Below are 21310 nucleotides of genomic sequence, written 5' to 3' on the forward strand. Positions count from 1 at the left end.
GACTTGCCAAAGCTTTTTATACGGTAGACCATCCCATTCTTGTGGGCCGACTAGGGAGTATTGGTGTCTCTGAGCGGTCTTTGGCCTGGTTTGCTAATTACCTCCCTCAGAGTGCAGTGTAAGTCAGAACAGCTGCTGTCTCAGATGCTGCCTGTCACCAAGGGAGTACCCCAAGGCTCAATCCTAGGCCCCACACCCCATTCAGATGACCATGCTACCCATGCTCGAATATGGAGACGTAATTTACACATGATCAATTACATTTATAGATCTGCAAGTAAGGGTGCTCTCCAGCTGCTAGATGTACTTTAAAATTAATTGTATCTTGTAAATTGTTCACTATAGTTCACCTTTTAACCTTATAGAGAAACTTAGTTTTGCACTAGTCTAATAGAAAAAAATGAAATTGTGTGAAGTAGCAGCTTCTCACAACAATAACATCTCCTATTATTCATAAACCCCAAAGATAAAACAACAACAAGATATCCTGTTATTTTCTTCTCTGTTATTAATGGCTGCAATATGTAACGTTTGGGAGCAATTGACCAAATTCGCATAGAAATGTGAGTTATAGATCTGTCATTCTCATTGAAAGCAATTCTAAGAAGCGGTTGATCTGTTCTGTGTTACTTCTATACTTCCCATTCTTAAGTTAAAACTTGTGTCTTTTACTATCGTTTTTTTAAACCAACTTCAAACAACTGAAAATACAATATATTTGTTTATTGAAAATATATTTCAGTGTTTTAGATGATACAATGGTTCTCTACACTATACTTGCTTGTTTTGTCACATAAACGGAAATAAGGCAAATTATTTGAATTTTTGCAACCAGGAAATGGCGGAGTGATTTATGCATAGTTCATCTTGAATGATTTATAAACTAGTTATATTCAAGTTGTAGTTGTATTCAAGAAAACAGTCATTCTGTGAGTAGAACAGAAGTTGCAAATTTTGTGGGCGTAAACTTATTATTTTTCATGTTGTTTTCTTGTATTTTATCTATCTATCTATAATATAAATTATTAATTGAATCAAAAAAACTCAACTCTTTATCTTTTGTTTTTTTTCCCCAGATAACTGAGTCAGGCAAGGAGACGCTACCAACATGGCTGCACTGGGACTGGGAGAGCAACGTCCTACAGGGTCTACCACTGGGTGAGGACAAGGGTGTCCACTACATCTCCGTCTCCGCATCCAATGGCAGCCAGGATATCTTCTCCATCGAGGTGCACCCAGAGGAACACGCTGACACTGACCCGATCCAGGTAGCCATCCAGTCAGCGTCCAACAACTCCAACAACGAGGTAGAGCCATTCGTCTGTGGCAACGAGGAGCCGGTGACGGTGCTCACAGTGATTCTGGATGCCGACCTGACCAAGATGAACTCCAGACAGAGGGTGGAGCTGCTGGGCAAGATGAAGAAGTTCTCTGGCGTGGAGCTCCAGCACATGAAGATACTTCCTGTGGTCAACAACAGATTGTTCGATATGTCCGCCTTCATGGCCGGACCGGGAAATGCCAAAAAGGTGGTGGAGAACGGAGCCCTGTTATCCTGGAAGCTGGGCTGTTCCCTGGACCAGAGTAACGTCCCTAATATTAGTAGTGTCCAGGCGCCGGCTAAAGAGGGCACTATGTCGGCTCAGTTGGGATATCCGGTCGTCGGTTGGCACATCGCCAACAAGAAGCCTCATATCCCAAAACGGGTGAGGCGCCAGCTCAACAATACCCCTACTCCTGTTCTAGCTCTGCTTCCCCCAACATCTGTCGTCGAGCCCCCTGTTCGCATTGTACCCACCCTATCGTCACCTGTCATTGCTGCCCCCACAGACAGCTCTGCCCCACCCATGAGAGGACCTGTGCCCTTGCCCATGAAGCCCACGATCCGTGTCAGAGACTCATATTCCCACACTCCCACTCAGGGTGCACCCCTGCCAACCAGAGTGATGGAGTCCACTAGTACCATCTCCATTGAACCCACCATGACCAGGCATACTGTTGTGGAATCCACGCCGACACTCCCTCCACCCACCACAGTAGCCACCAGAAAGCCAACCAAGAAACCAAAGAGACCGAAGACCACTCCAATGCCAAGGGAGCCCAAGACCACCACAGCCAAACCAGCTAGGCGCACTACACCGTCGTCCATCGTGCCTGACCCGAGAAACGAGAAACCAGATCTCCGCAACCCCATCGATCAGGTCAATGCCTTCGTGGGCACATATTTTGAAGTGAAAATCCCATCCGATACTTTCTTTGACAAGGAGGACGGTACGACAGACAAGTTGAGGTTGACATTGAGGATGAACCACAACGAAGTGGTCGGAGATGATTCCTGGATACAGTTTAATAGCACAAGTCAGCTGCTGTATGGTCTACCTGACTCGAACCACATCGGGAAGCACGAGTACTTCATGCAGGCCACCGATAAGGGCGGTCTGAACGCAATCGATGCCTTTGAGGTCCGTGTGAACCGCTGGGCTCCCAACGATAAGTCCCCGGTCTTGTTCCAGGCTCGCTTCCACGGGGAACCTCACCAGGTGACCAACGACATCCACAAGAAGATTTTGCTCATCAAGAAACTGGCGTACTCATTCGGGGACCGCAACAGCAGCACGGTCACCCTGAGGAACATCACCAAGGGATCCATCATGGTGGAGTGGACCAACAACAGCCTCCAGCAGAACCCCTGTCCCAAGGAGAAGATCCAGACCATGTCCAGGAGGATCTCTAACGCCCAGGGAAGGCCCTCCCAGACATTCATCTCCACCATGGAGCCTGAATTCAAACCCATCGACATCAAGGTCAAAGGGACAGCCGCCTGCCGGAACTACATGTTCGTGCCGCCGAGTGAAATCATCATTCCTTTACCCCCGGCCGTCACCCCGGCGCTCGGCGCCGGACGCCAGAGCACGGACGACGTCTATCTTCATACGGTCATCCCTGCGGTAGTGGTGGCGGCCATCTTGCTGATCGCCGGCATCATCGCCATGATCTGCTACCGTAAAAAGCGCAAAGGAAAGCTGACCATCGAGGACCAGGCTACTTTCATCAAGAAGGGGGTACCCATCATTTTCGCAGACGAGCTTGACGACTCCAAGCCCCCTCCGTCCTCCTCCATGCCCCTCATCCTGCAGGAGGAGAAACCCCCACTGCCCCCGCCTGAGTACCCCAACATGACCAGTCCAGAGACCACCCCCCTGAACCAGGACCTTCTGGGGGAGTACACAGCTCTGAGGGATGAGGATCCCAATGCCCCTCCCTACCAGCCTCCACCCCCTTTCACTGTCCCCATGGAAGGTAAAGGCTCTCGTCCAAAGAACATGACCCCCTACAGATCCCCACCACCTTACGTGCCACCCTAAGGTTAGCTGGCTCCTCCAGAGGAGGAGAGGGGAAGCAGGGGGGACTTGTAACCGTCTCACACCAGTGTTGTCTGTTTGGAAATAAGGGGTGGGAGGAGGAGGGTAGAGGCTCTGCAAAGTGGCAATGAACTTCGGACATTTTGGGTTGGGAGGGTTTTGGGCTGATCTGATCAAGGCTGAGTTAAAGTTGAACGATGGGAGGGAGGGAGAACTAGGTGGTAGCCTCGGCAACAATAGCCACAACAATGACACTATTCAGTCTCTCGTCATCTCATTGGTTACAGCTGAACAGCTAGATTGAGAAGACACGCCCCTCCTGTCCCAGCAGCTTTTTTCTCCATTTGAAACTAAATGGCCTTTTGTTTTATTTTGTGTCTTTTGGTTCTGGTTTTCTTCTGTTTTTGACTTGACTTTAAGATCAAACTACTTGCCTTTTTTTAATCTTCCTTTATCTTGAATAATACAAGAGGACAATAAACAAACACACTGCAGGCAAAAAGGTTTTTAATGATGAGATAGAGAGTTCTATGAATGAAAACAAACACAACATAATCATGTTGATCTGCGACAGCCAACCCTGCAGACAGCTAAACACAGTGGTTGATTGATGTGGCGGTGGCTGTTTGGATTCAATAAGGTTTGCCTTTTAACACTAATTGTATGTTTTTACCCTTCTTCACACAAAGTCTAGTCAAGATGAGCATAACAAGGGTAGCCTAAAAGAAGAATTAGAAATTAGTATTAAAAAAAAGTTTTTTTTTTAAACTTTATATCTTTAAGGTTAGATTAGATTAGATATGATTGTTTTGGTGGTGGAGCAGATCGCCTGACTGAAATAGCCTGCAGGATCTCTTTTTCCCTCAATCAGAAAGGAACGGTACACCTAGTAGGTAGTCAGGGTTAGTGAACGTTAACATGGAAGGCAATGACAACCAGATGGGTACCCTGGCCTAGTCAGGGTTAGTGAACGTTAACATGGAAGGCAATGACAACCAGATGGTTACCCTGGCCTGGTTATTACCAGATGGTTACCCTGGCCTGGTTATGACCAGACGGTTACCCTGGCCTGGTTATTACCAGATGGTTACCCTGGCCTGGTTATGACCAGATGGGTACCCTGGCCTGGTTATGACCAGATGGTTACCCTGGCCTGGTTATGACCAGATGGTTACCCTGGCCTGGTTATTACCAGATGGTTACCCTGGCCTGGTTATTACCAGATGGTTACCCTGGCCTGGTTATGACCAGATGGGTACCCTGGCCTGGTTATGACCAGATGGGTACCCTGGCCTGGTTATTACCAGATGGTTACCCTGGCCTGGTTATTTACCAGATGGGTACCCTGGCCTGGTTATGACCAGATGGGTACCCTGGCCTGGTTATGACCAGATGGGTACCCTGGCCTGGTTATGACCAGATGGGTACCCTGGCCTGGTTATGACCAGATGGTTACCCTGGCCTGGTTATGACCAGATGGTTACCCTGGCCTGGTTATGACCAGATGGGTACCCTGGCCTGGTTATGACCAGATGGTTACCCTGGCCTGGTTATGGCCTGGTTATGACCAGATTTCTTGTTTTTACTTTGCCTGAGTTTCCCAAAGCCACCCAAAATCATTCAAGAGAGAAATATAACACAATACAATGCCCCTTTTTACTATTCTTGTTTAAAATGGGTTAAAATGAGTATCATGATCCGAATATGATCATAACATTGACCATTTGAATGCCATTTTGCCTTTATGGTGATGCGACAAGTGTCTCCTGTAAATAAAGCTGGATCGGTGTATTTTTAGTCCCAAAAAAAAACAACGTTTTGTGTAAATCAGATGTGGAAAAAGCCTCCTGCAGTTTATTTTAGACAAGGGGTAATTTATTTTTTTATGTAGTGATGATGCTCTTTGTTTTCACAGTTTATGCGGTAAAACAGTTTAGGGCCATTGAGAGTGATTGAGAATGTCCCGAAAGGGATACAACATGTATTCACAACTCAAAGGTCATTGTTGAGAGGAGGGTAGGAGAGTTAGAGAGAGAAAGAAAGAAAGAAATGGGAATATCCCAATAACAAGATTACCAGAAAACACAGACAAAAATGGTTGATAAAATCTCTATCTAATTTTTTTACAACTTTTTTGATACAGCATCAAATTGTTAAAAAAAATATATCTATAAATACATGAATAGTGTACTGCAATTTGTAAAATCTTAGAGTAGAGAATTGATTCCTTATTATATACCTTTTCTCATTGGTCACCTATTTCAAGTGATTTTTATTTTTATTTTGCCATATTGTCGAATTGAACTGTACCACCTGTTATACAGTCGGAATGACCCATTTTATGTAACCACACATTTTATTTAATGTTCAAATTCTTCACTAACGACTTTGAAAGTGACCCTTTGCAATAATGTAAGGTGCTGCCTGGTGGTGGTGGTGGTGAGTGGTCAATGCAGGTTAGATGAGTGATGATGTACACGCATAATGATGATGATGTACACGCATAATGATGATGATGATGTACACGCATAATGATGATGATGATGTACACGCATAATGATGATGATGATGTACACGCATAATGATGATGATGATGTACACGCATAATGATGATGATGTACCTCCAGAGTTTGTTTTTGCCAGATACCAAGTGTTGCTTTTTTGAGTGTCCATTTATAATGGAAGCCGACCTCTGTCTATCTATATCCAGATAATTCTTCCGTCTTCACACATTTGAAATTCTAATCCAACAAGTTGGAATGAATGAATCATCAATATATATATATATATATATATATATATATATAAAACAGAGTGGATTATGATAGTATACCTCGCTTGGTATGTTGCCGTACATTATAATATAGAGATGTATTTTTTATTGATGAGCTTTGGTTGTAATTGGTTTTCTAATGCTTCCCCGTATTGCTGAGTCAATATGTGTACGTCCGTAGAGGTTTCATTAAGGAGTGTATCCATCTCTCTAATCTGTCAGCCATTTTGAGACCCTGATTCCTGTCACAATAACTGGCTCGTAATTCTTTCTCCTTGTACTAAAACAAACGGTGTTATTAATCTGACCAGATGTGATCTCGAACCGTTCAGAAAGGTTAACATGTAAAGAACTCCCCCCCCACCGCGTCCACAGATCATGTCGCCACTTCAGCTCTATTGATTTCCGACGAGGAACAAACTGCAATAAGAGTCCTAGATGGTTTTATCCCAATAGGTTAGTTAGTCAAATAAGAAATATATAGTTACTTATGACAGTTACTGAGATTGATGAAGATTTGATCCACGTTTGAGTGAGATTCATAGAACAATAGGTAGGTAGATAGTACAAGGACAGGTTTGTTTTTGTTGTTGTTGTTGTTGTTGTTTTGCGTATATTTTAAGTGGCGTAGTCATTTCGGCATTAAGCTCAGTTCATTCATTAGGCTAGCGAAGAATCGGGCTTAGTTACACTGAAATGCACTCAAATTCGGATTTATTCCCATTTGACTCAAATTAAGAGGAGATGGTTTGTGCGAAGCTTAACGGAGAAGAATCCAAACGATGCAAAAAAATAAAAAATAATGTAATAGCAGTCATTTATTGTAACTGATTCAAATGCCTTGTTGACAGAATATCTTATCTGTTGGGCTTCATTTCAAGTTACATTTCAGATATTAGCAAAGATATGGAATCAACAAAAAAAACACATTGTTCTATTCTTTTCGAACACGATAGCTGTCCTGAAGTATAAACATTCAGGTGTACCAACCTTTACGTTTTGGACGAGTTTACCCTCCATCTCATTTAGCTTTTCTGTGTTTCCGTGTTGTTCATTTTATTTGATTAGATTTCCTTCTTTTTTTTTGCCCATTTCAAATGTAGAGATTGGTGTGTGTGTGTGTGTGTGTGTGTGTGTGTCAAATCAAAATCAGCCTTAGAAATGAATGTCTTCATATGCAACAAGAAGGACTGACTGAAAGCCTCCCGAAAGCCCCCTTCAAGGTGCATATTTTAGTATATTATTTTGTTCGCTATAGAGAATGTTTTTTTTTTTCATTTAGTTTTTACATTCATGAGTGAATTAGTACTTACAATTGGAATATTGATGATAGTAACAATAGTGACAGTGATGATTATAATAATTACAAGAATAATATGGTTATCATAATGGTTTCAGGGGGACATTATACACTGTTTGTCCTTCATTTGTGTCATTTAAAAAAAAATTGAAATAACTGTTTCCCCCACCGTGTTCCCAATACAAATGGGACTCCTCTGGTTCGCAAACAAAATGGTTGCCAAAGTACAGCGCAGTGAAAGTTATTTGGCTTGTCTTAACACACTGCATGTATCAGACAGACATTCAGTTGACATGCGAAAACACAGGACAAAGAGCTAGCCTCTCTGGAGTTAGAGGGTTGATACCCCATGGGGAAGGAGGGAGGAGTTAGAGGGATGATACCCCATGGGGAAGGAGGGAGGAGTTAGAGGGATGATACCCCATGGGGGAGGAGGGAGGAGTTAGAGGGATGATACCCCATGGGGGAGGAGGGAGGAGTTAGAGGGATGATACCCCATGGGGAAGGAGGGAGGAGTTAGAGGGATGATACCCCATGGGGAAGGAGGGAGGAGTTAGAGGGATGATACCCCATGGGGAAGGAGGGAGGAGTTAGAGGGATGATACCCCATGGGGAAGGAGGGAGGAGTTAGAGGGATGATACCCCATGGGGAAGAAGGGAGGAGTTAGAGGGATGATACCCCATGGGGAAGGAGGGAGGAGTTAGAGGGATGATACCCCATGGGGAAGAAGGGAGGAGTTAGAGGGATGATACCCCATGGGGAAGGAGGGAGGAGTTAGAGGGATGATACCCCATGGGGAAGGAGGGAGGAGTTAGAGGGATGATACCCCATGGGGAAGGAGGGAGGAGTTAGAGGGATGATACCCCAATGGGAAGAAGGGAGGAGTTAGAGGGATGATACCCCATGGGGAAGGAGGGAGGAGTTAGAGGGATGATACCCCATGGGGAAGGAGGGAGGAGTTAGAGGGATGATACCCCATGGGGAAGGAGGGAGGAATTAGAGGGATGATACCCCATGGGGAAGAAGGGAGGAGTTAGAGGGATGATACCCCATGGGGAAGGAGGGAGGAGTTAGAGGGATGATACCCTTGGGGAAGGAGGGAGGAGTTAGAGGGATGATACCCCATGGGGAAGGAGGGAGGAGTTAGAGGGATGATACCCCATGGGGAAGGAGGGAGGAGTTAGAGGGATGATACCCCATGGGGAAGGAGGGAGGAGTTAGAGGGATGATACCCCATGGGAAGAAGGGAGGAATTAGAGGGATGATAAATAGACTGAGAAAATGCAGATTGAAGGAAATGGTTTTCCATCTGGAGCGGTTGGAAAAAGCCTGTCCTTGACCACAGGGAACTTACAACCTAGAAAAGAGGGTTGTACACATGTATGAATGCTTGATTAAACAATGCATGGTGAACAATGCATTTCTCTTCTCCTGTGTTTAAATAACATTGTTTTATTTATGCCACTAGACACTGTATGTTGAAATCTTGTATTAAAAAAAAAAGTGTTTTCACCCAACTATTGTTGTGACCTCTTATTGGCTGTTTGGTCATCTACCAATGGGAGTGTTTCATCCTTGACGGACATTTTATTTGTACCAGAAAGCTATCTCAACTGCAACTACAAGCGTGTCATACTCAGCTCTATCTGTCCAGTATCCTTGTGATAGCAGAGAGCATTGCTTTTGTGTTCTCGGTAGCCTTCAATGAACTTAAACATTACATTTTACATTTAAGTCATTTAGCAGACGCTCTTATCCAGAGCGACTTACAAATTGGTGAATTCACCTTATGACATCCAGTGGAACAGCCACTTTACAATAGTGCATCTAAATCATTTAAGGGGGGGTGAGAAGGATTACTTTATCCTATCCTAGGTATTCCTTGAAGAGGTGGGGTTTCAGGTGTCTCCGGAGGGTGGTGATTGACTCCGCTGTCCTGGCGTCGTGAGGGAGTTTGTTCCACCATTGGGGGGCCAGAGCAGCGAACAGTTTTGACTGGGCTGAGCGGGAACTGTACTTCCTCAGTGGTAGGGAGGCGAGCAGGCCAGAGGTGGATGAACGCAGTGCCCTTGTTTGGGTGTAGGGCCTGATCAGAGCCTGGAGGTACTGCGGTGCCGTTCCCCTCACAGCTCCGTAGGCAAGCACCATGGTCTTGTAGCGGATGCGAGCTTCAACTGGAAGCCAGTGGAGAGAGCGGAGGAGCGGGGTGACGTAAACTCACATTGAACCCAAAAACACTGGGTAAGAGCGGCATCTTATATCGCTTTTCGTCACATATATCCCTCAAGCTACTTTATATGGGTTTAAGAAACATATGTGTGTTTTCTCTGTAGCTGTGACATTGCAGAGAGGTTTGTGTGAGGAGGGTGACAGTGTCTTTTCAAATGAAGGAATATGAATACTGATAAAATGTTTATCAATCAAATTTCAATCAAATGTATTTAGAAAGCCCTTCTTGCATCAACTGATGTCACAAAGTGCTGTACAGAAACCCAGCCTAAAACCCCAAACAGCAAGACCCTTGTAGTGGTCCGCGATCAACACTATTCTATACCCTTGTAGTGGTCTCCTATCAACACTATTCTATACCTTCGGAGTGGTCCCCTAACAACACTATTCTATACCCTTGGAGTGGTCTCCTATCAACACTATTCTATACCCTTGGAGGGTCCCCTAACAACACTATTCTATACCCTTGTAGTGGTCTCTTATCAACACTATTCTATACCCTTGTAGTGGTCTCCTATCAACACTATTCTATACACTTGGAGTGGTCTCCTATCAACACTATTCTATACACTTGGAGTGGTCCCCTAACAACACTATTCTATACCCTTGGAGTGGTCTCCTATCAACACTATTCTATACCCTTGTAGTGGTCCCCTATCAACACTATTCTATACACTTGGAGTGGTCCCCTAACAACACTATTCTATACCCTTGGAGCGGTCCCCTAACAACACTATTCTATACCCTTGGAGCGGTCCCCTAACAACACTATTCTATACCCTTGGAGGGTCCCCTAACAACACTATTCTATACCCTTGTAGTGGTCCCCTAACAACACTATTCTATACCCTTGGAGCGGTCCCCTGACAACACTATTCTATACCCTTGTAGTGGTCTCCTATCAACACTATTCTATACCCTTGGAGCGGTCCCCTAACAACACTATTCTATACCCTTGGAGCGGTCCCCTAACAACACTATTCTATACCCTTGTAGTGGTCCCCTAACAACACTAGTCTATACCCTTGTAGTGGTCCCCGATCAACACTATTCTATACCCTTGGAGCGGTCCCCTAACAACACTATTCTATACCCTTGTAGTGGTCCCCTAACAACACTATTCTATACCCTTGGAGCGGCCCCCTAACAACACTATTCTATACCCTTGGAGCGGTCCCCGATCAACACTATTTGCAGAGACATTTTTTTGGGAGCATTTCGATGAACATCAATTTCTCCGGTTCCCTCCGCCACAAACTGTCCCACGTGTTTCTAGTTTCACCAGAGCTCCAGGACCAGCTTGCTTCGGGGACTCTTCTCCAGGTTCATCTCTCTGTAGGTGATGGTTTTCTTATGGAAGGTTTGGGAATCACTTATTTTTAGGTGGTTGTAGAATTTAACGTCTCTTTTCTGGAATTTGATAATTAGCTGGTATCGGCCTAATTTTGCTCTGCATGCATTATTTGGAGTTCTACGTTGTACACAGAGATTATTTTTGCCGAATTCTTCATGCAGAGACTCAATTTAGTGTTTGTACGCTTTTGTGAATTCTTGGTTGGTGAGCAGACCCAAGACCTCACAACCATAAAGGGCAATGGGTTCTATAACTCATTCAAGTATTTTTAGCCAGATCCTAATTAGTATGTAGAATTTTATGTTCCTCTTGATGGCATAGAAGGCCCTCCTTGCCTTGTAACTCAGAACAGTTACAGCTTCGTGAAAGTTACCTGTGGTGCTGATGTTTAGGCAAATGTATGTATAGTGTTGTGTGCTCTAGGGCAATGGTGTCTAGATGGAATTTGTATTTGTTGTCCTGGCAACTGGACCTTTTTTGGAACACCATTATTTTGGTCTAATTGAGATTTACTGTCAAATCCCAGGTCTGACAGAATCTGTGCAGAAGATCTAGGTGTTGCTGTAGGCCCTCCTTGGTTGGGGATAGAAGCACCAGATCATCAGCAAACATTCGACGTTTGTCTTCAGATTTTAGTTGGGTGAGGCCGGATGCTGCAGACTTTTCTAGTGCCCTCGCCAATTCGTTGATATATATGTTGAAGGAGGTGGGGCCTAAGCTGCATCCCTGTGTCACCCCACGGCCCTGTGGAAAGAAATGTGTGTTTTTGCCAATTTAACCTTTTAACCTCTGGTCTGTATATTTGTTGTTTGTGGTCTGTATATTTTATCATTTCATGTAGGATACCATCAACACCACAGGCCTTTTTGGGTTGGAGAGTTTGCATTTTGTCCTGTAGTTCATTCAAGTTCACTCACTCACACACACTCTCTCTCAATTCAATTTCGATTTAAGGGGCTTTATTGGCATGGGAAACATATGTTTACATTTCCAAATCAAGTGACATAAATAATAAACAAAAGTGAAATTAACAATATAAAATGAACAGTAAACATTATGTTCCCAAAAGTTCCAATGGAATAGAGACATTTCAAATGTCATATTATGTCTATATACAGTGTTGTAACGATGGTCAAATAGCTCTCTCTAACTCTCTTTCTCTCTCCCCTTCCTCTCTCTCTCTCCCCTTCCTCTCTCCCCCCCCTCCTCTCTCTGTCTCCATTCTCCAGTTCTCTCTCTCGCTCTCAATTAAATTCAAGAGCTTTAGTGGCATGGGAAACATGTGTTAACATTGCCAAAGCAAGTAAGGTAGATAATATATAAAGTGAAATTAACAGTAGACATCACACATACAGAAGTTTCAAAACAATAAAGACATTACAAATGTCATATTATATATATACAGTGTTTTTACGATGTACAAATGGTAAAGGACACAAGATAAAATAAATAAGCATAGATATGGGTTGTATTTACAATGGTGCGTATTCTTCACTGGTTGCCCTTTTCTCATGGCAACAGGTCACAAATCTTGCTGCTCTGATGGCACACTGTGGAATTTCACCCAGTAGATATGGGAGTTTTTCAAAATTGCATTTGTTTTCGAATTCTTTGTGGATCTGTGTAATCTGAGGGAAATATGTTATGTACTTGAGTGAAGACCCAAAAGCGGTTTTAACAGAAAACAGAGTTCTTTAATGAAAAAACAGGAATGGCATAAATCCTCTTCCGACGTTGTATAGTGCAGGATGCACCTGCCAGGCCGACTCCGACAGGATAGGACAAGGTGGAAGCAAACGAGACGCTAGCTTGCTTCTGGCATGAAAAACACAAACAAGAATCTGACACTGAAAGTAGCAGGAACAGAGAGAGAAATAGAGACCTAATCAGAGGAGAAAGAGAGAACAGGTGGTAAAGGATGAATGAGCTAGTTAGGGGAGATGTAGAACAGCTGAAGAAGGAGAGACAGAGAAGGTAACCTAATAAGACCAGCAGAGAGAGACAGAGTGAAGAGAAAGGACAGGAACAGACATAATAAGACATGACAGTACCCCCCCCCCACTCACCGAGCGCCTCCTGGCGCACTCGAGGAAACCTGGCGGCAACGGAGGAAATCATCGATCAGCGAACGGTCCAGCACGTCCCGAGAGGGAACCCAACTCCTCTCCTCAGGACCGTACCCCTCCCAATCCACTAGGTACTGATGACCACGGCCCCGAGGGCGCATGTCCAAAATCTTACGAACCCTGTAGATAGGTGCGCCCTCGACAAGGATGGGGGGAGGGACGAGCGGGGGCGCGAAGAACGGGCTTAACACAGGAGACATGGAAGACCGGGTGAACGCGACGAAGATAGCGCGGGAGAAGAAGTCGCACTGCGACAGGATTAATGACCTGAGAAATACGGAACGGACCAATGAACCGCCGGGCCAACTTGCGAGAAGCTGTCTTAAGGGGAAGGTTCTGAGTGGAGAGCCATACTCTCTGACCGCAACAATATCTAGGACTCTTGGTCCTACGCTTATTAGCGGCCCTCACAGTCTGCGCCCTATTACGGCAAAGTGCCGACCTGACCCCCTTCCAGGTGCGCTCGCAACGCTGGACAAAAGCCTGAGCGGAGGGGACGCAGGACTCGGCGAGCTGAGATGAGAACAGCGGAGGCTGGTACCCGAGGCTACTCTGAAAAGGAGATAGACCGGTAGCAGACGAAGGAAGCGAGTTGTGGGCGTACTCTGCCCAGGGGAGCTGTTCTGACCAAGACGCAGGGTTACGAAAAGAAAGACTGCGTAAAATGCGACCAACAGTCTGATTGGCCCGTTCGGCTTGACCGTTAGACTGGGGATGAAAGCCGGACGAGAGACTGACGGAAGCCCCAATCAAACGGCAAAACTCCCTCCAAAATTGAGACGTGAACTGCGGGCCTCTGTCTGAAACGACGTCTGACGGAAGGCCATGAATTCGGAAAACATTCTCGATAATGATCTGAGCCGTCTCCTTAGCAGAAGGGAGCTTAGCGAGAGGAATGAAATGAGCCGCCTTAGAGAATCTATCGACAACCGTAAGAATAACTGTCTTCCCCGCTGATGAAGGCAGTCCGGTGATAAAATCTAAAGCGATGTGAGACCACGGTCGAGAGGGAATGGGAAGCGGTCTGAGACGGCCGGCAGGAGGAGAGTTCCCAGATTTAGTCTGCGCGCAGACCGAACAAGCAGCGACAAATCGACGCGCGTCACGTTCCCGAGTGGGCCACCAGAAACGCTGGCGAATGGAAGCGAGCGTACCCGAACGCCGGGGTGGCCGGCTAACTTGGCAGAGTGGGCCCACTGAAGAACGGCCGGACGAGTAGGAACGGGAACGAACAGAAGGTTCCTAGGACAAGCTCGCGGCGACGGAGTGTGAGCGAGTGCTTGCTTTACCTGCCTCTCAATTCCCCAGACAGTCAACCCGACAACACGCCCCTCAGGGAGAATCCCCTCGGGGTCGGTGGAGACCTCAGAAGAACTGAAGAGACGAGATAAAGCATCAGGTTTGGTGTTTTTGAGCCCGGACGATAAGAAATAACAAACTCGAAACGAGCGAAAAACAGAGCCCAACGAGCCTGACGCGCATTAAGTCGTTTGGCTGAACGGATGTACTCAAGGTTCCTATGGTCAGTCCAAACGACAAAAGGAACGGTCGCCCCCTCCAACCACTGTCGCCATTCGCCTAGGGCTAAGCGGATGGCGAGCAGTTCGCGATTACCAACATCATAGTTACGTTCTGACGGCGATAAGCGATGAGAGAAAAACACGCAAGGATGGACCTTGCCGTCAGAGAGAGAGCGCTGAGAAAGAATGGCTCCCACGCCCACCTCTGACGCGTCAACCTCAACAACAAACTGTCTAGAGATGTCAGGTGTAACAAGAATAGGTGCGGATGTAAAACGATTCTTAAGAAGATCAAAAGCTCCCTGGGCGGAAACGGACCACTTAAAGCACGTCTTAACAGAAGTAAGGGCTGTGAGGGAGCTGCCACCTGACCGAAATTACGGATGAAACGACGATAGAAATTAGCGAAGCCCAGAAAGCGCTGCAGCTCGACGCGTGACTTAGGAACGGGCCAATCAATGACAGCCTGGACCTTAGCGGGATCCATCTTAATGCCCTCAGCGGAAATAACGGAACCGAGAAAAGGGACAGAGGCGGCATGAAAAGTGCACTTCTCAGCCTTCACATAAAGACAGTTCTCCAAAAGGCGCTGGAGGACGTGTCGCACGTGCTGAACATGAATCGGGAGAGACGGTGAAAAAATCAGGATATCGTCCATGTAAACGAAAACAAAAATGTTCAGCATGTCTCTCAGGACGTCGTTAACTAGTGCCTGAAAGACAGCTGGAGCGTTAACGAGGCCGAAAGGAAGAACCCGGTATTCAAAGTGACCTAACGGAGTGTTAAACGCCGTCTTCCACTCGTCCCCTCCCTGATGCGCACGAGATGGTAGGCGTTACGAAGGTCCAATTTGGTGAAAAACCTGGCTCCCTGCAGGATCTCGAAGGCTGAAGACATAAGAGGAAGCGGATAACGATTCTTAACTGTTATGTCATTCAGCCCTCGATAATCCACGCATGGGCGCAGGGACCCGTCCTTCTTCTGAACAAAAAAAAACCCCGCTCCGGCGGGAGAGGAGGAGGAGACTATGGTACCGGCGTCGAGCGAAACAGACAAATAATCCTCGAGAGCCTTACGTTCGGGAGCCGACAGAGAGTATAATCTACCCCGGGGGAGTAGTTCCCGGAAGGAGATCAATACTACAGTCATACGACCGGTGTGGAGGGAGAGAAGTGGCCTTGGAACGACTGAACACCGTGCGCAGATCGTGATACTCCTCCGGCACCCCTGTCAAATCGCCAGGCTCCTCCTGTGAAGAAGAGACAGAGGAAACAGGAGGGATAGCAGACATTAAACAGGTCACATGACAAGAAACATTCCAGGATAGGATAGTATTACTAGACCAATTAATAGAAGGGTTATGGCGCACTAGCCAGGGATGACCCAAAACAACAGGTGTAAAAGGTGAACGAAAAATTAAAAAAGAAATGGTTTCGCTATGATTACCAGAGACAGTGAGGGTTAAAGGCAGCGTCTCACGCTGAATCTTGGGGAGAGAACTACCATCTAAAGCGAACAAGGCCGTGGGCTCCCTAACTGTCTGAGAGGAATGTCATGTTCCCGAGCCCAGGTCTCGTCCATAAAACAGCCCTCCGCCCCAGAGTCTATCAAGGCACTGCAGGAAGCAGATGAACCGGGCCAGCGGAGATGGACCGGAAAGGTAGTGCGTGATCCTGAAGGAGAGACCTGAGTAGTTGCGCTCACCAGTAGCCCTCCTCTTACTGATGAGCTCTGGCTTTTACTGGGCATGAGGTGACAAAATGACCAGCGGAGCCGCAGTAGAGACAGAGGCGATTGGTGATTCTCCGTTCCCTCTCCTTGGCCGAGATGCGGATACCCCCCAGCTGCATAGGCTCAGCATCCGAGCCGGCGGAGGAGGGTGGCAGTGATGCGGCAGGTGGCAGTGATGTGGAGAGGGGAGCAACGGAGAACGCGAACTCCTTTCCACGAGCTCGGCGACGAAGATCAAACCGTCGCTCTATGCGAATAGCGAGAGCTATTAAGGAGTCCAGACTGGAAGGAACCTCCCGGGAGAGGATCTCATCCTTAACCTCGACGAGGAGACCCTCCAGAAAACGAGCGAGCAAAGCCGGCTCGTTCCAGTCACTAGAGGCAGCGAGAGTGCGAAACTCAATAGAATAATCCGTTATGGATCGATTCCCCTGACATAGGGAAGACAGGGCCCTGGAAGCCTCCTCCCCAAAAACAGAACGGTCAAAAACCCGTATCATCTCCTCCTTAAAGTCCTGATACTGGTTAATACACTCAGCCCTCGCCTCCCAGATTGCCGTGCCCCACTCACGCGCCCGTCCGGTAAGGAGAGAAATGACGTAGGCGATGCGGGCTGCGCTCCTGGAGTAAGTGTTGGGCTGGAGAGAGAACACCACATCACACTGAGTGAGGAATGAGCGGCACTCAGTGGGCTCCCCAGAGTAACACGGCGGGTTGTTGATCCTGGGCTCCGGAGACTCGGAAACCCTGGAAGTGGGCGGTGGATCGAGGTGGAGTTGGTGAACCTGTCTTGTGAGGTCGTAGACTTGGACGGCCAGGGTCTCAACGGCATGTCGAGCAGCAGACAATTCCTCCTCGTGTCTGCCTAGCATCGCTCCCTGGATCTCGACGGCGGAGTGAAAAGGGTCCGGAGCCACTGGGTCCATTCTTGGTCAGATTCTTCTGTTATGTACTTGAGTGAAGACCCAAAAGCGGTTTTAACAGAAAACAGAGTTCTTTAATGAAAAAACAGGAATGGCATAAATCCTCTTCCGACGTTGTATAGTGCAGGATGCACCTGCCAGGCCGACTCCGACAGGATAGGACAAGGTGGAAGCAAACGAGACGCTAGCTTGCTTCTGGCATGAAAAACACAAACAAGAATCTGACACTGAAAGTAGCAGGAACAGAGAGAGAAATAGAGACCTAATCAGAGGAGAAAGAGAGAACAGGTGCGAAAGGATGAATGAGCTAGTTAGGGGAGATGTAGAACAGCTGAAGAAGGAGAGACAGAGAAGGTAACCTAATAAGACCAGCAGAGAGAGACAGAGTGAAGAGAAAGGACAGGAACAGACATAATAAGACATGACAAAATATGTCTCTCTAATATGGTCATACATTGGGCAGGAGGTTAGAAAGTGCAGCTCAGTTTCCACCTCATTTTGTGGGCAGTGAGCACATAGCCTGTCTTCTCTTGAGAGCCATGTCTGCCTACGGCGGCCTTTCTCAATAGCAAGGCTATGCTCGCTGAGTCTGTACATAGTCAAAGCTTTCCTTAATTTTGGGTCAGTCACAGTGGTCAGGTATTCTGCCGCTGTGTACTCTCTGTTTAGGGCCAAATAGCATTCTAGTTTGCTCTGTTTTTTTGTTAATTCTTTCCAATGTGTCAAGTAATTATCTTTTTGTTTTCTCATGATTTGGTTGGGTCTAATTGTGCTTCTGTCCTGGGGCTCTGTAGGGTGTGTTTGTGAACAGAGCCCCAGGACCAGCTTGCTTAGGGGACTCTTCTCCACGTTCATCTCTCTGTAGGTGATGGCTTTGTTGTGGAAGGTTTGGGAATCGCTTCCTTTTAGGTGGTTATATGAATTTAACAGCTCTTTTCTGAATTTTGATAATTAGTGGGTATCGGCCTAATTCTGCTCTGCATGCATTATTTGGTGTTCTACGTTGTACACGGAGGATTTTTTTGCAGAATTCTGCGTGCAGAGTCTCAATTTGGTGTTTGTCCCATTTTTGTGAAGTCTTGGTTGGTGAGCGGACCCCAGACCTCACAACCATAAAGGGCAATGGGCTCTATGACTGATTCAAGTATTTTTAGCCAGATTCTAATTGGTATGTTGAAATTTATGTTCCTTTTGATGGCATAGAATGCCCTTCTTGCCTTGTCTCTCAGATCGTTCACAGCTTTGTGGAAGTTACCTGTGGCGCTGATGTTTAGGCCAAGGTATGTATAGTTTTTTGTGTGCTCTAGGGCAACAGTGTCTAGATGGAATTTGTATTTGTGGTCCTGGTGACTGGACCTTTTTTGGAACACCATTATTTTGGTCTTACTGAGATTTACTGTCAGGGCCCAGGTCTGACAGAATCTGTGCATAAGATCTAGGTGCTGCTGTAGGCCCTCCTTGGTTGGTGACAGAAGTACCAGATCATCAGCAAACAGCAGACATTTGACTTTGGATTCTAGTAGGTTGAGGCCGGGTGCTTCAGACTTTTCTAGTGCCCGCGCCAGTTCGTTGATATATATGTTGAAGAGGGTGGGGCATAAGCTGCATCCCTGTCTAATCCCATGACCCTGTGTGAAGAAATTTGTGTGTTTTTTGCCAATTTTAACCGCCCACTTGTTGTTTGTGTACATGGATTTTATGATGTCGTTTATGATGCTCTCTCTCTCTATCCCCCTCCCTCTCTCAGAGAGAGAGATTTACTGTCAGGACCCAGATCTGAGAATGACAACATTCCCTCCCCAATACGCCGCCCCCCCCCCCCAGCTCTGTCTCATGCTGGGTATGTACATAGTCAATGGTAGGCTTCGAGGGGACTCCTATGGTAGGTACACCTATAGCTCATCTCTTGGCAGTAGTACTGTAGACTACTTCATCACTGAACTCCACCCAGAGTCTCTCTTAGCGTTCACAGTCAGTCCACTGGCACCCCTATCAGATCACAGCAAAATCACACTCTAATTGAACAGAGCTTTGCTCAACCAAAGCCAAAGGATTTGAATAATATTAAGAAATGCTATAGATGGAAGGAGAGTAATATGGAAATCTACCAACAAATAATTGGGCAACAACAAATTCAATACCTTTTAGACAACTTCCCAGACAAAACGTTCCACTGTAATAGTGAAGGTGTAAAATTGGCAGTAGAACATCTCAACAGTATATCTAACCTCTCAGCTTCCCTATCAGATCTAAACATCTCAAATAGAAAACCGAAGAAAATGAACAGCAATGACAAATGATTTGATGAAGAAAAAAAAAACTAAGAAAGAAATTGAGAAGCCTGTCCATCCAAAAACATGGAGACCCAGAAAAACTGAGTCTACACCTTCAAAGGGATTTAGCTTAAGCCCCACCCTCTTCAATATATATAATCGAATTGCTGAGGCCACTAGAACAGTCTGCAGCACATGGCCTCACCTTACTAGAATCTGAAGTCAAATGTCTACTGTTTGCTGATGATCTGGTGCTTCCGTCACCAATCAAGGAGGGCCTAATCCAGAAAAGATCCGTTAAATTCTAAAACCACCTAAAAGGAAGCGATTCCCAAACCTTCCATAACAAAGCCATCACCTACAGAGAGATGAATCTGGAGAAGAGTCCCCTAAGCAAGCTGGTCCTGGGGCTCTGTTCACAAATACAAACACACCCCACAGAGCCCCAGGACAGCAACACAATTAGACCCAAACAAATCATGAGAAAATAAAAAGATTATTACATGACACATTGGAAAGAATTATCAAAAAAACAGAGCAAACTAGAATGCTATTTGGCCCTAAACAGAGAGTAGAGAGTGACAGAATACTTGACCACTGTGACTGACCCAAATTTAAGGAAAGCTTTGACTATGTAAAGACTCAGTGAGCATAGCCTTGCTTTTGAGAGAGGCCGCCGTAGGCCGATCTGGGTCTCAGGAGAAGACAGGCTATGTGCTCACTGCCCACAAAATGAGGTGGAAACTGAGTTGCACTTCCTAACCTCCTGCCAAATGTATGACCATATTAGAGACACATATTCCCTGAAATTGCACAGATCCACATTTTGAAAACAAACCCTATTCTGATGAACTCCCATATCTACTGGGTGAAAAGCCAGTGTGACATCACAGCAGAAAGATTTGTGACCTGTTGCCACAAGAAAAGGGCAACTAGTCAAGAACAAACACCATTGTAAATACTACCCATAATTTATGTTTATTTATTTTCCCTTTTGTACTTTAAACATTGGTACACCATTACAACACTGTATATATACATAATATGACATTTGAAATGTATTTATTCTTTTGGAACTTCTGTGAGTGTAATGTGTACTGTTCATTTTTGTTTTCTTCACTTTTGGAGATTATCTACTTCACTTGCTTTGACAATGTTAACACAGATTTCCCATGCCAATAAAGCCCATTAAATTGAAATTGAATTGAGAGAGAGAGAAAGCAGTGACAGGCCACAGAAATTAGTCACATTGTTTTTGAAAGAGTGAGTGGTAGAACAAAGCTGCTGTTTCCTTGTAGATAATATCTTCAAGGTCTTGACTCCTCCCTGTTGTTACCATGTTCTGGTCCCTGTTTCCTTGGTAGATAATATCTTCAAGGTGTCATGCCCTGACAGTAGAGAGCTTTATATTTCTCTATTTTGGTATGGTCAGGGTGTGATTTGGGTGGGCATTCTGTTCCTTTTTCTATGATTTGTATTTCTGTGGCCGGGTGTGGTTCTCAATCAGAGGCAGCTGTCTATCATTGTCTCTGATTGAGAACCATACTTTGGTAGCCTTTTCACCACCTGTATTTGTGGGTAGTTGTCCATGTATAGTTGCCTGTGAGCACTACGTTGGCTACACATTTTCGTTTTGATGTTTATTGTTTTGTTGGTGACATCTTATAATAAAGAAGTATGTATGCTCACCACGCCGCGCTTTGGTCCCTGGTTCCACC

At 45.8% G+C, this 21310-nt stretch overlaps 1 protein-coding gene across 1 annotated transcript; it reads left to right on the forward strand.

Moving 5' to 3' along the window:
* Positions 1 to 1076: 1076 nt before the first annotated feature.
* On the forward strand, positions 1077 to 8953 carry LOC135532805 (dystroglycan 1-like; the record flags this gene model as incomplete). Its single annotated transcript, XM_064960241.1, has 1 exon — positions 1077 to 8953. A coding segment is annotated over one exon (2289 nt), but the record flags the coding sequence as incomplete, so codon positions are not given.
* Positions 8954 to 21310: the final 12357 nt, after the last annotated feature.

The sequence above is a fragment of the Oncorhynchus masou genome, unplaced genomic scaffold (assembly GCF_036934945.1).
Source record: "Oncorhynchus masou masou isolate Uvic2021 unplaced genomic scaffold, UVic_Omas_1.1 unplaced_scaffold_2037, whole genome shotgun sequence".
In the NCBI taxonomy this organism is placed as follows: Eukaryota; Metazoa; Chordata; class Actinopteri; order Salmoniformes; family Salmonidae; genus Oncorhynchus; species Oncorhynchus masou.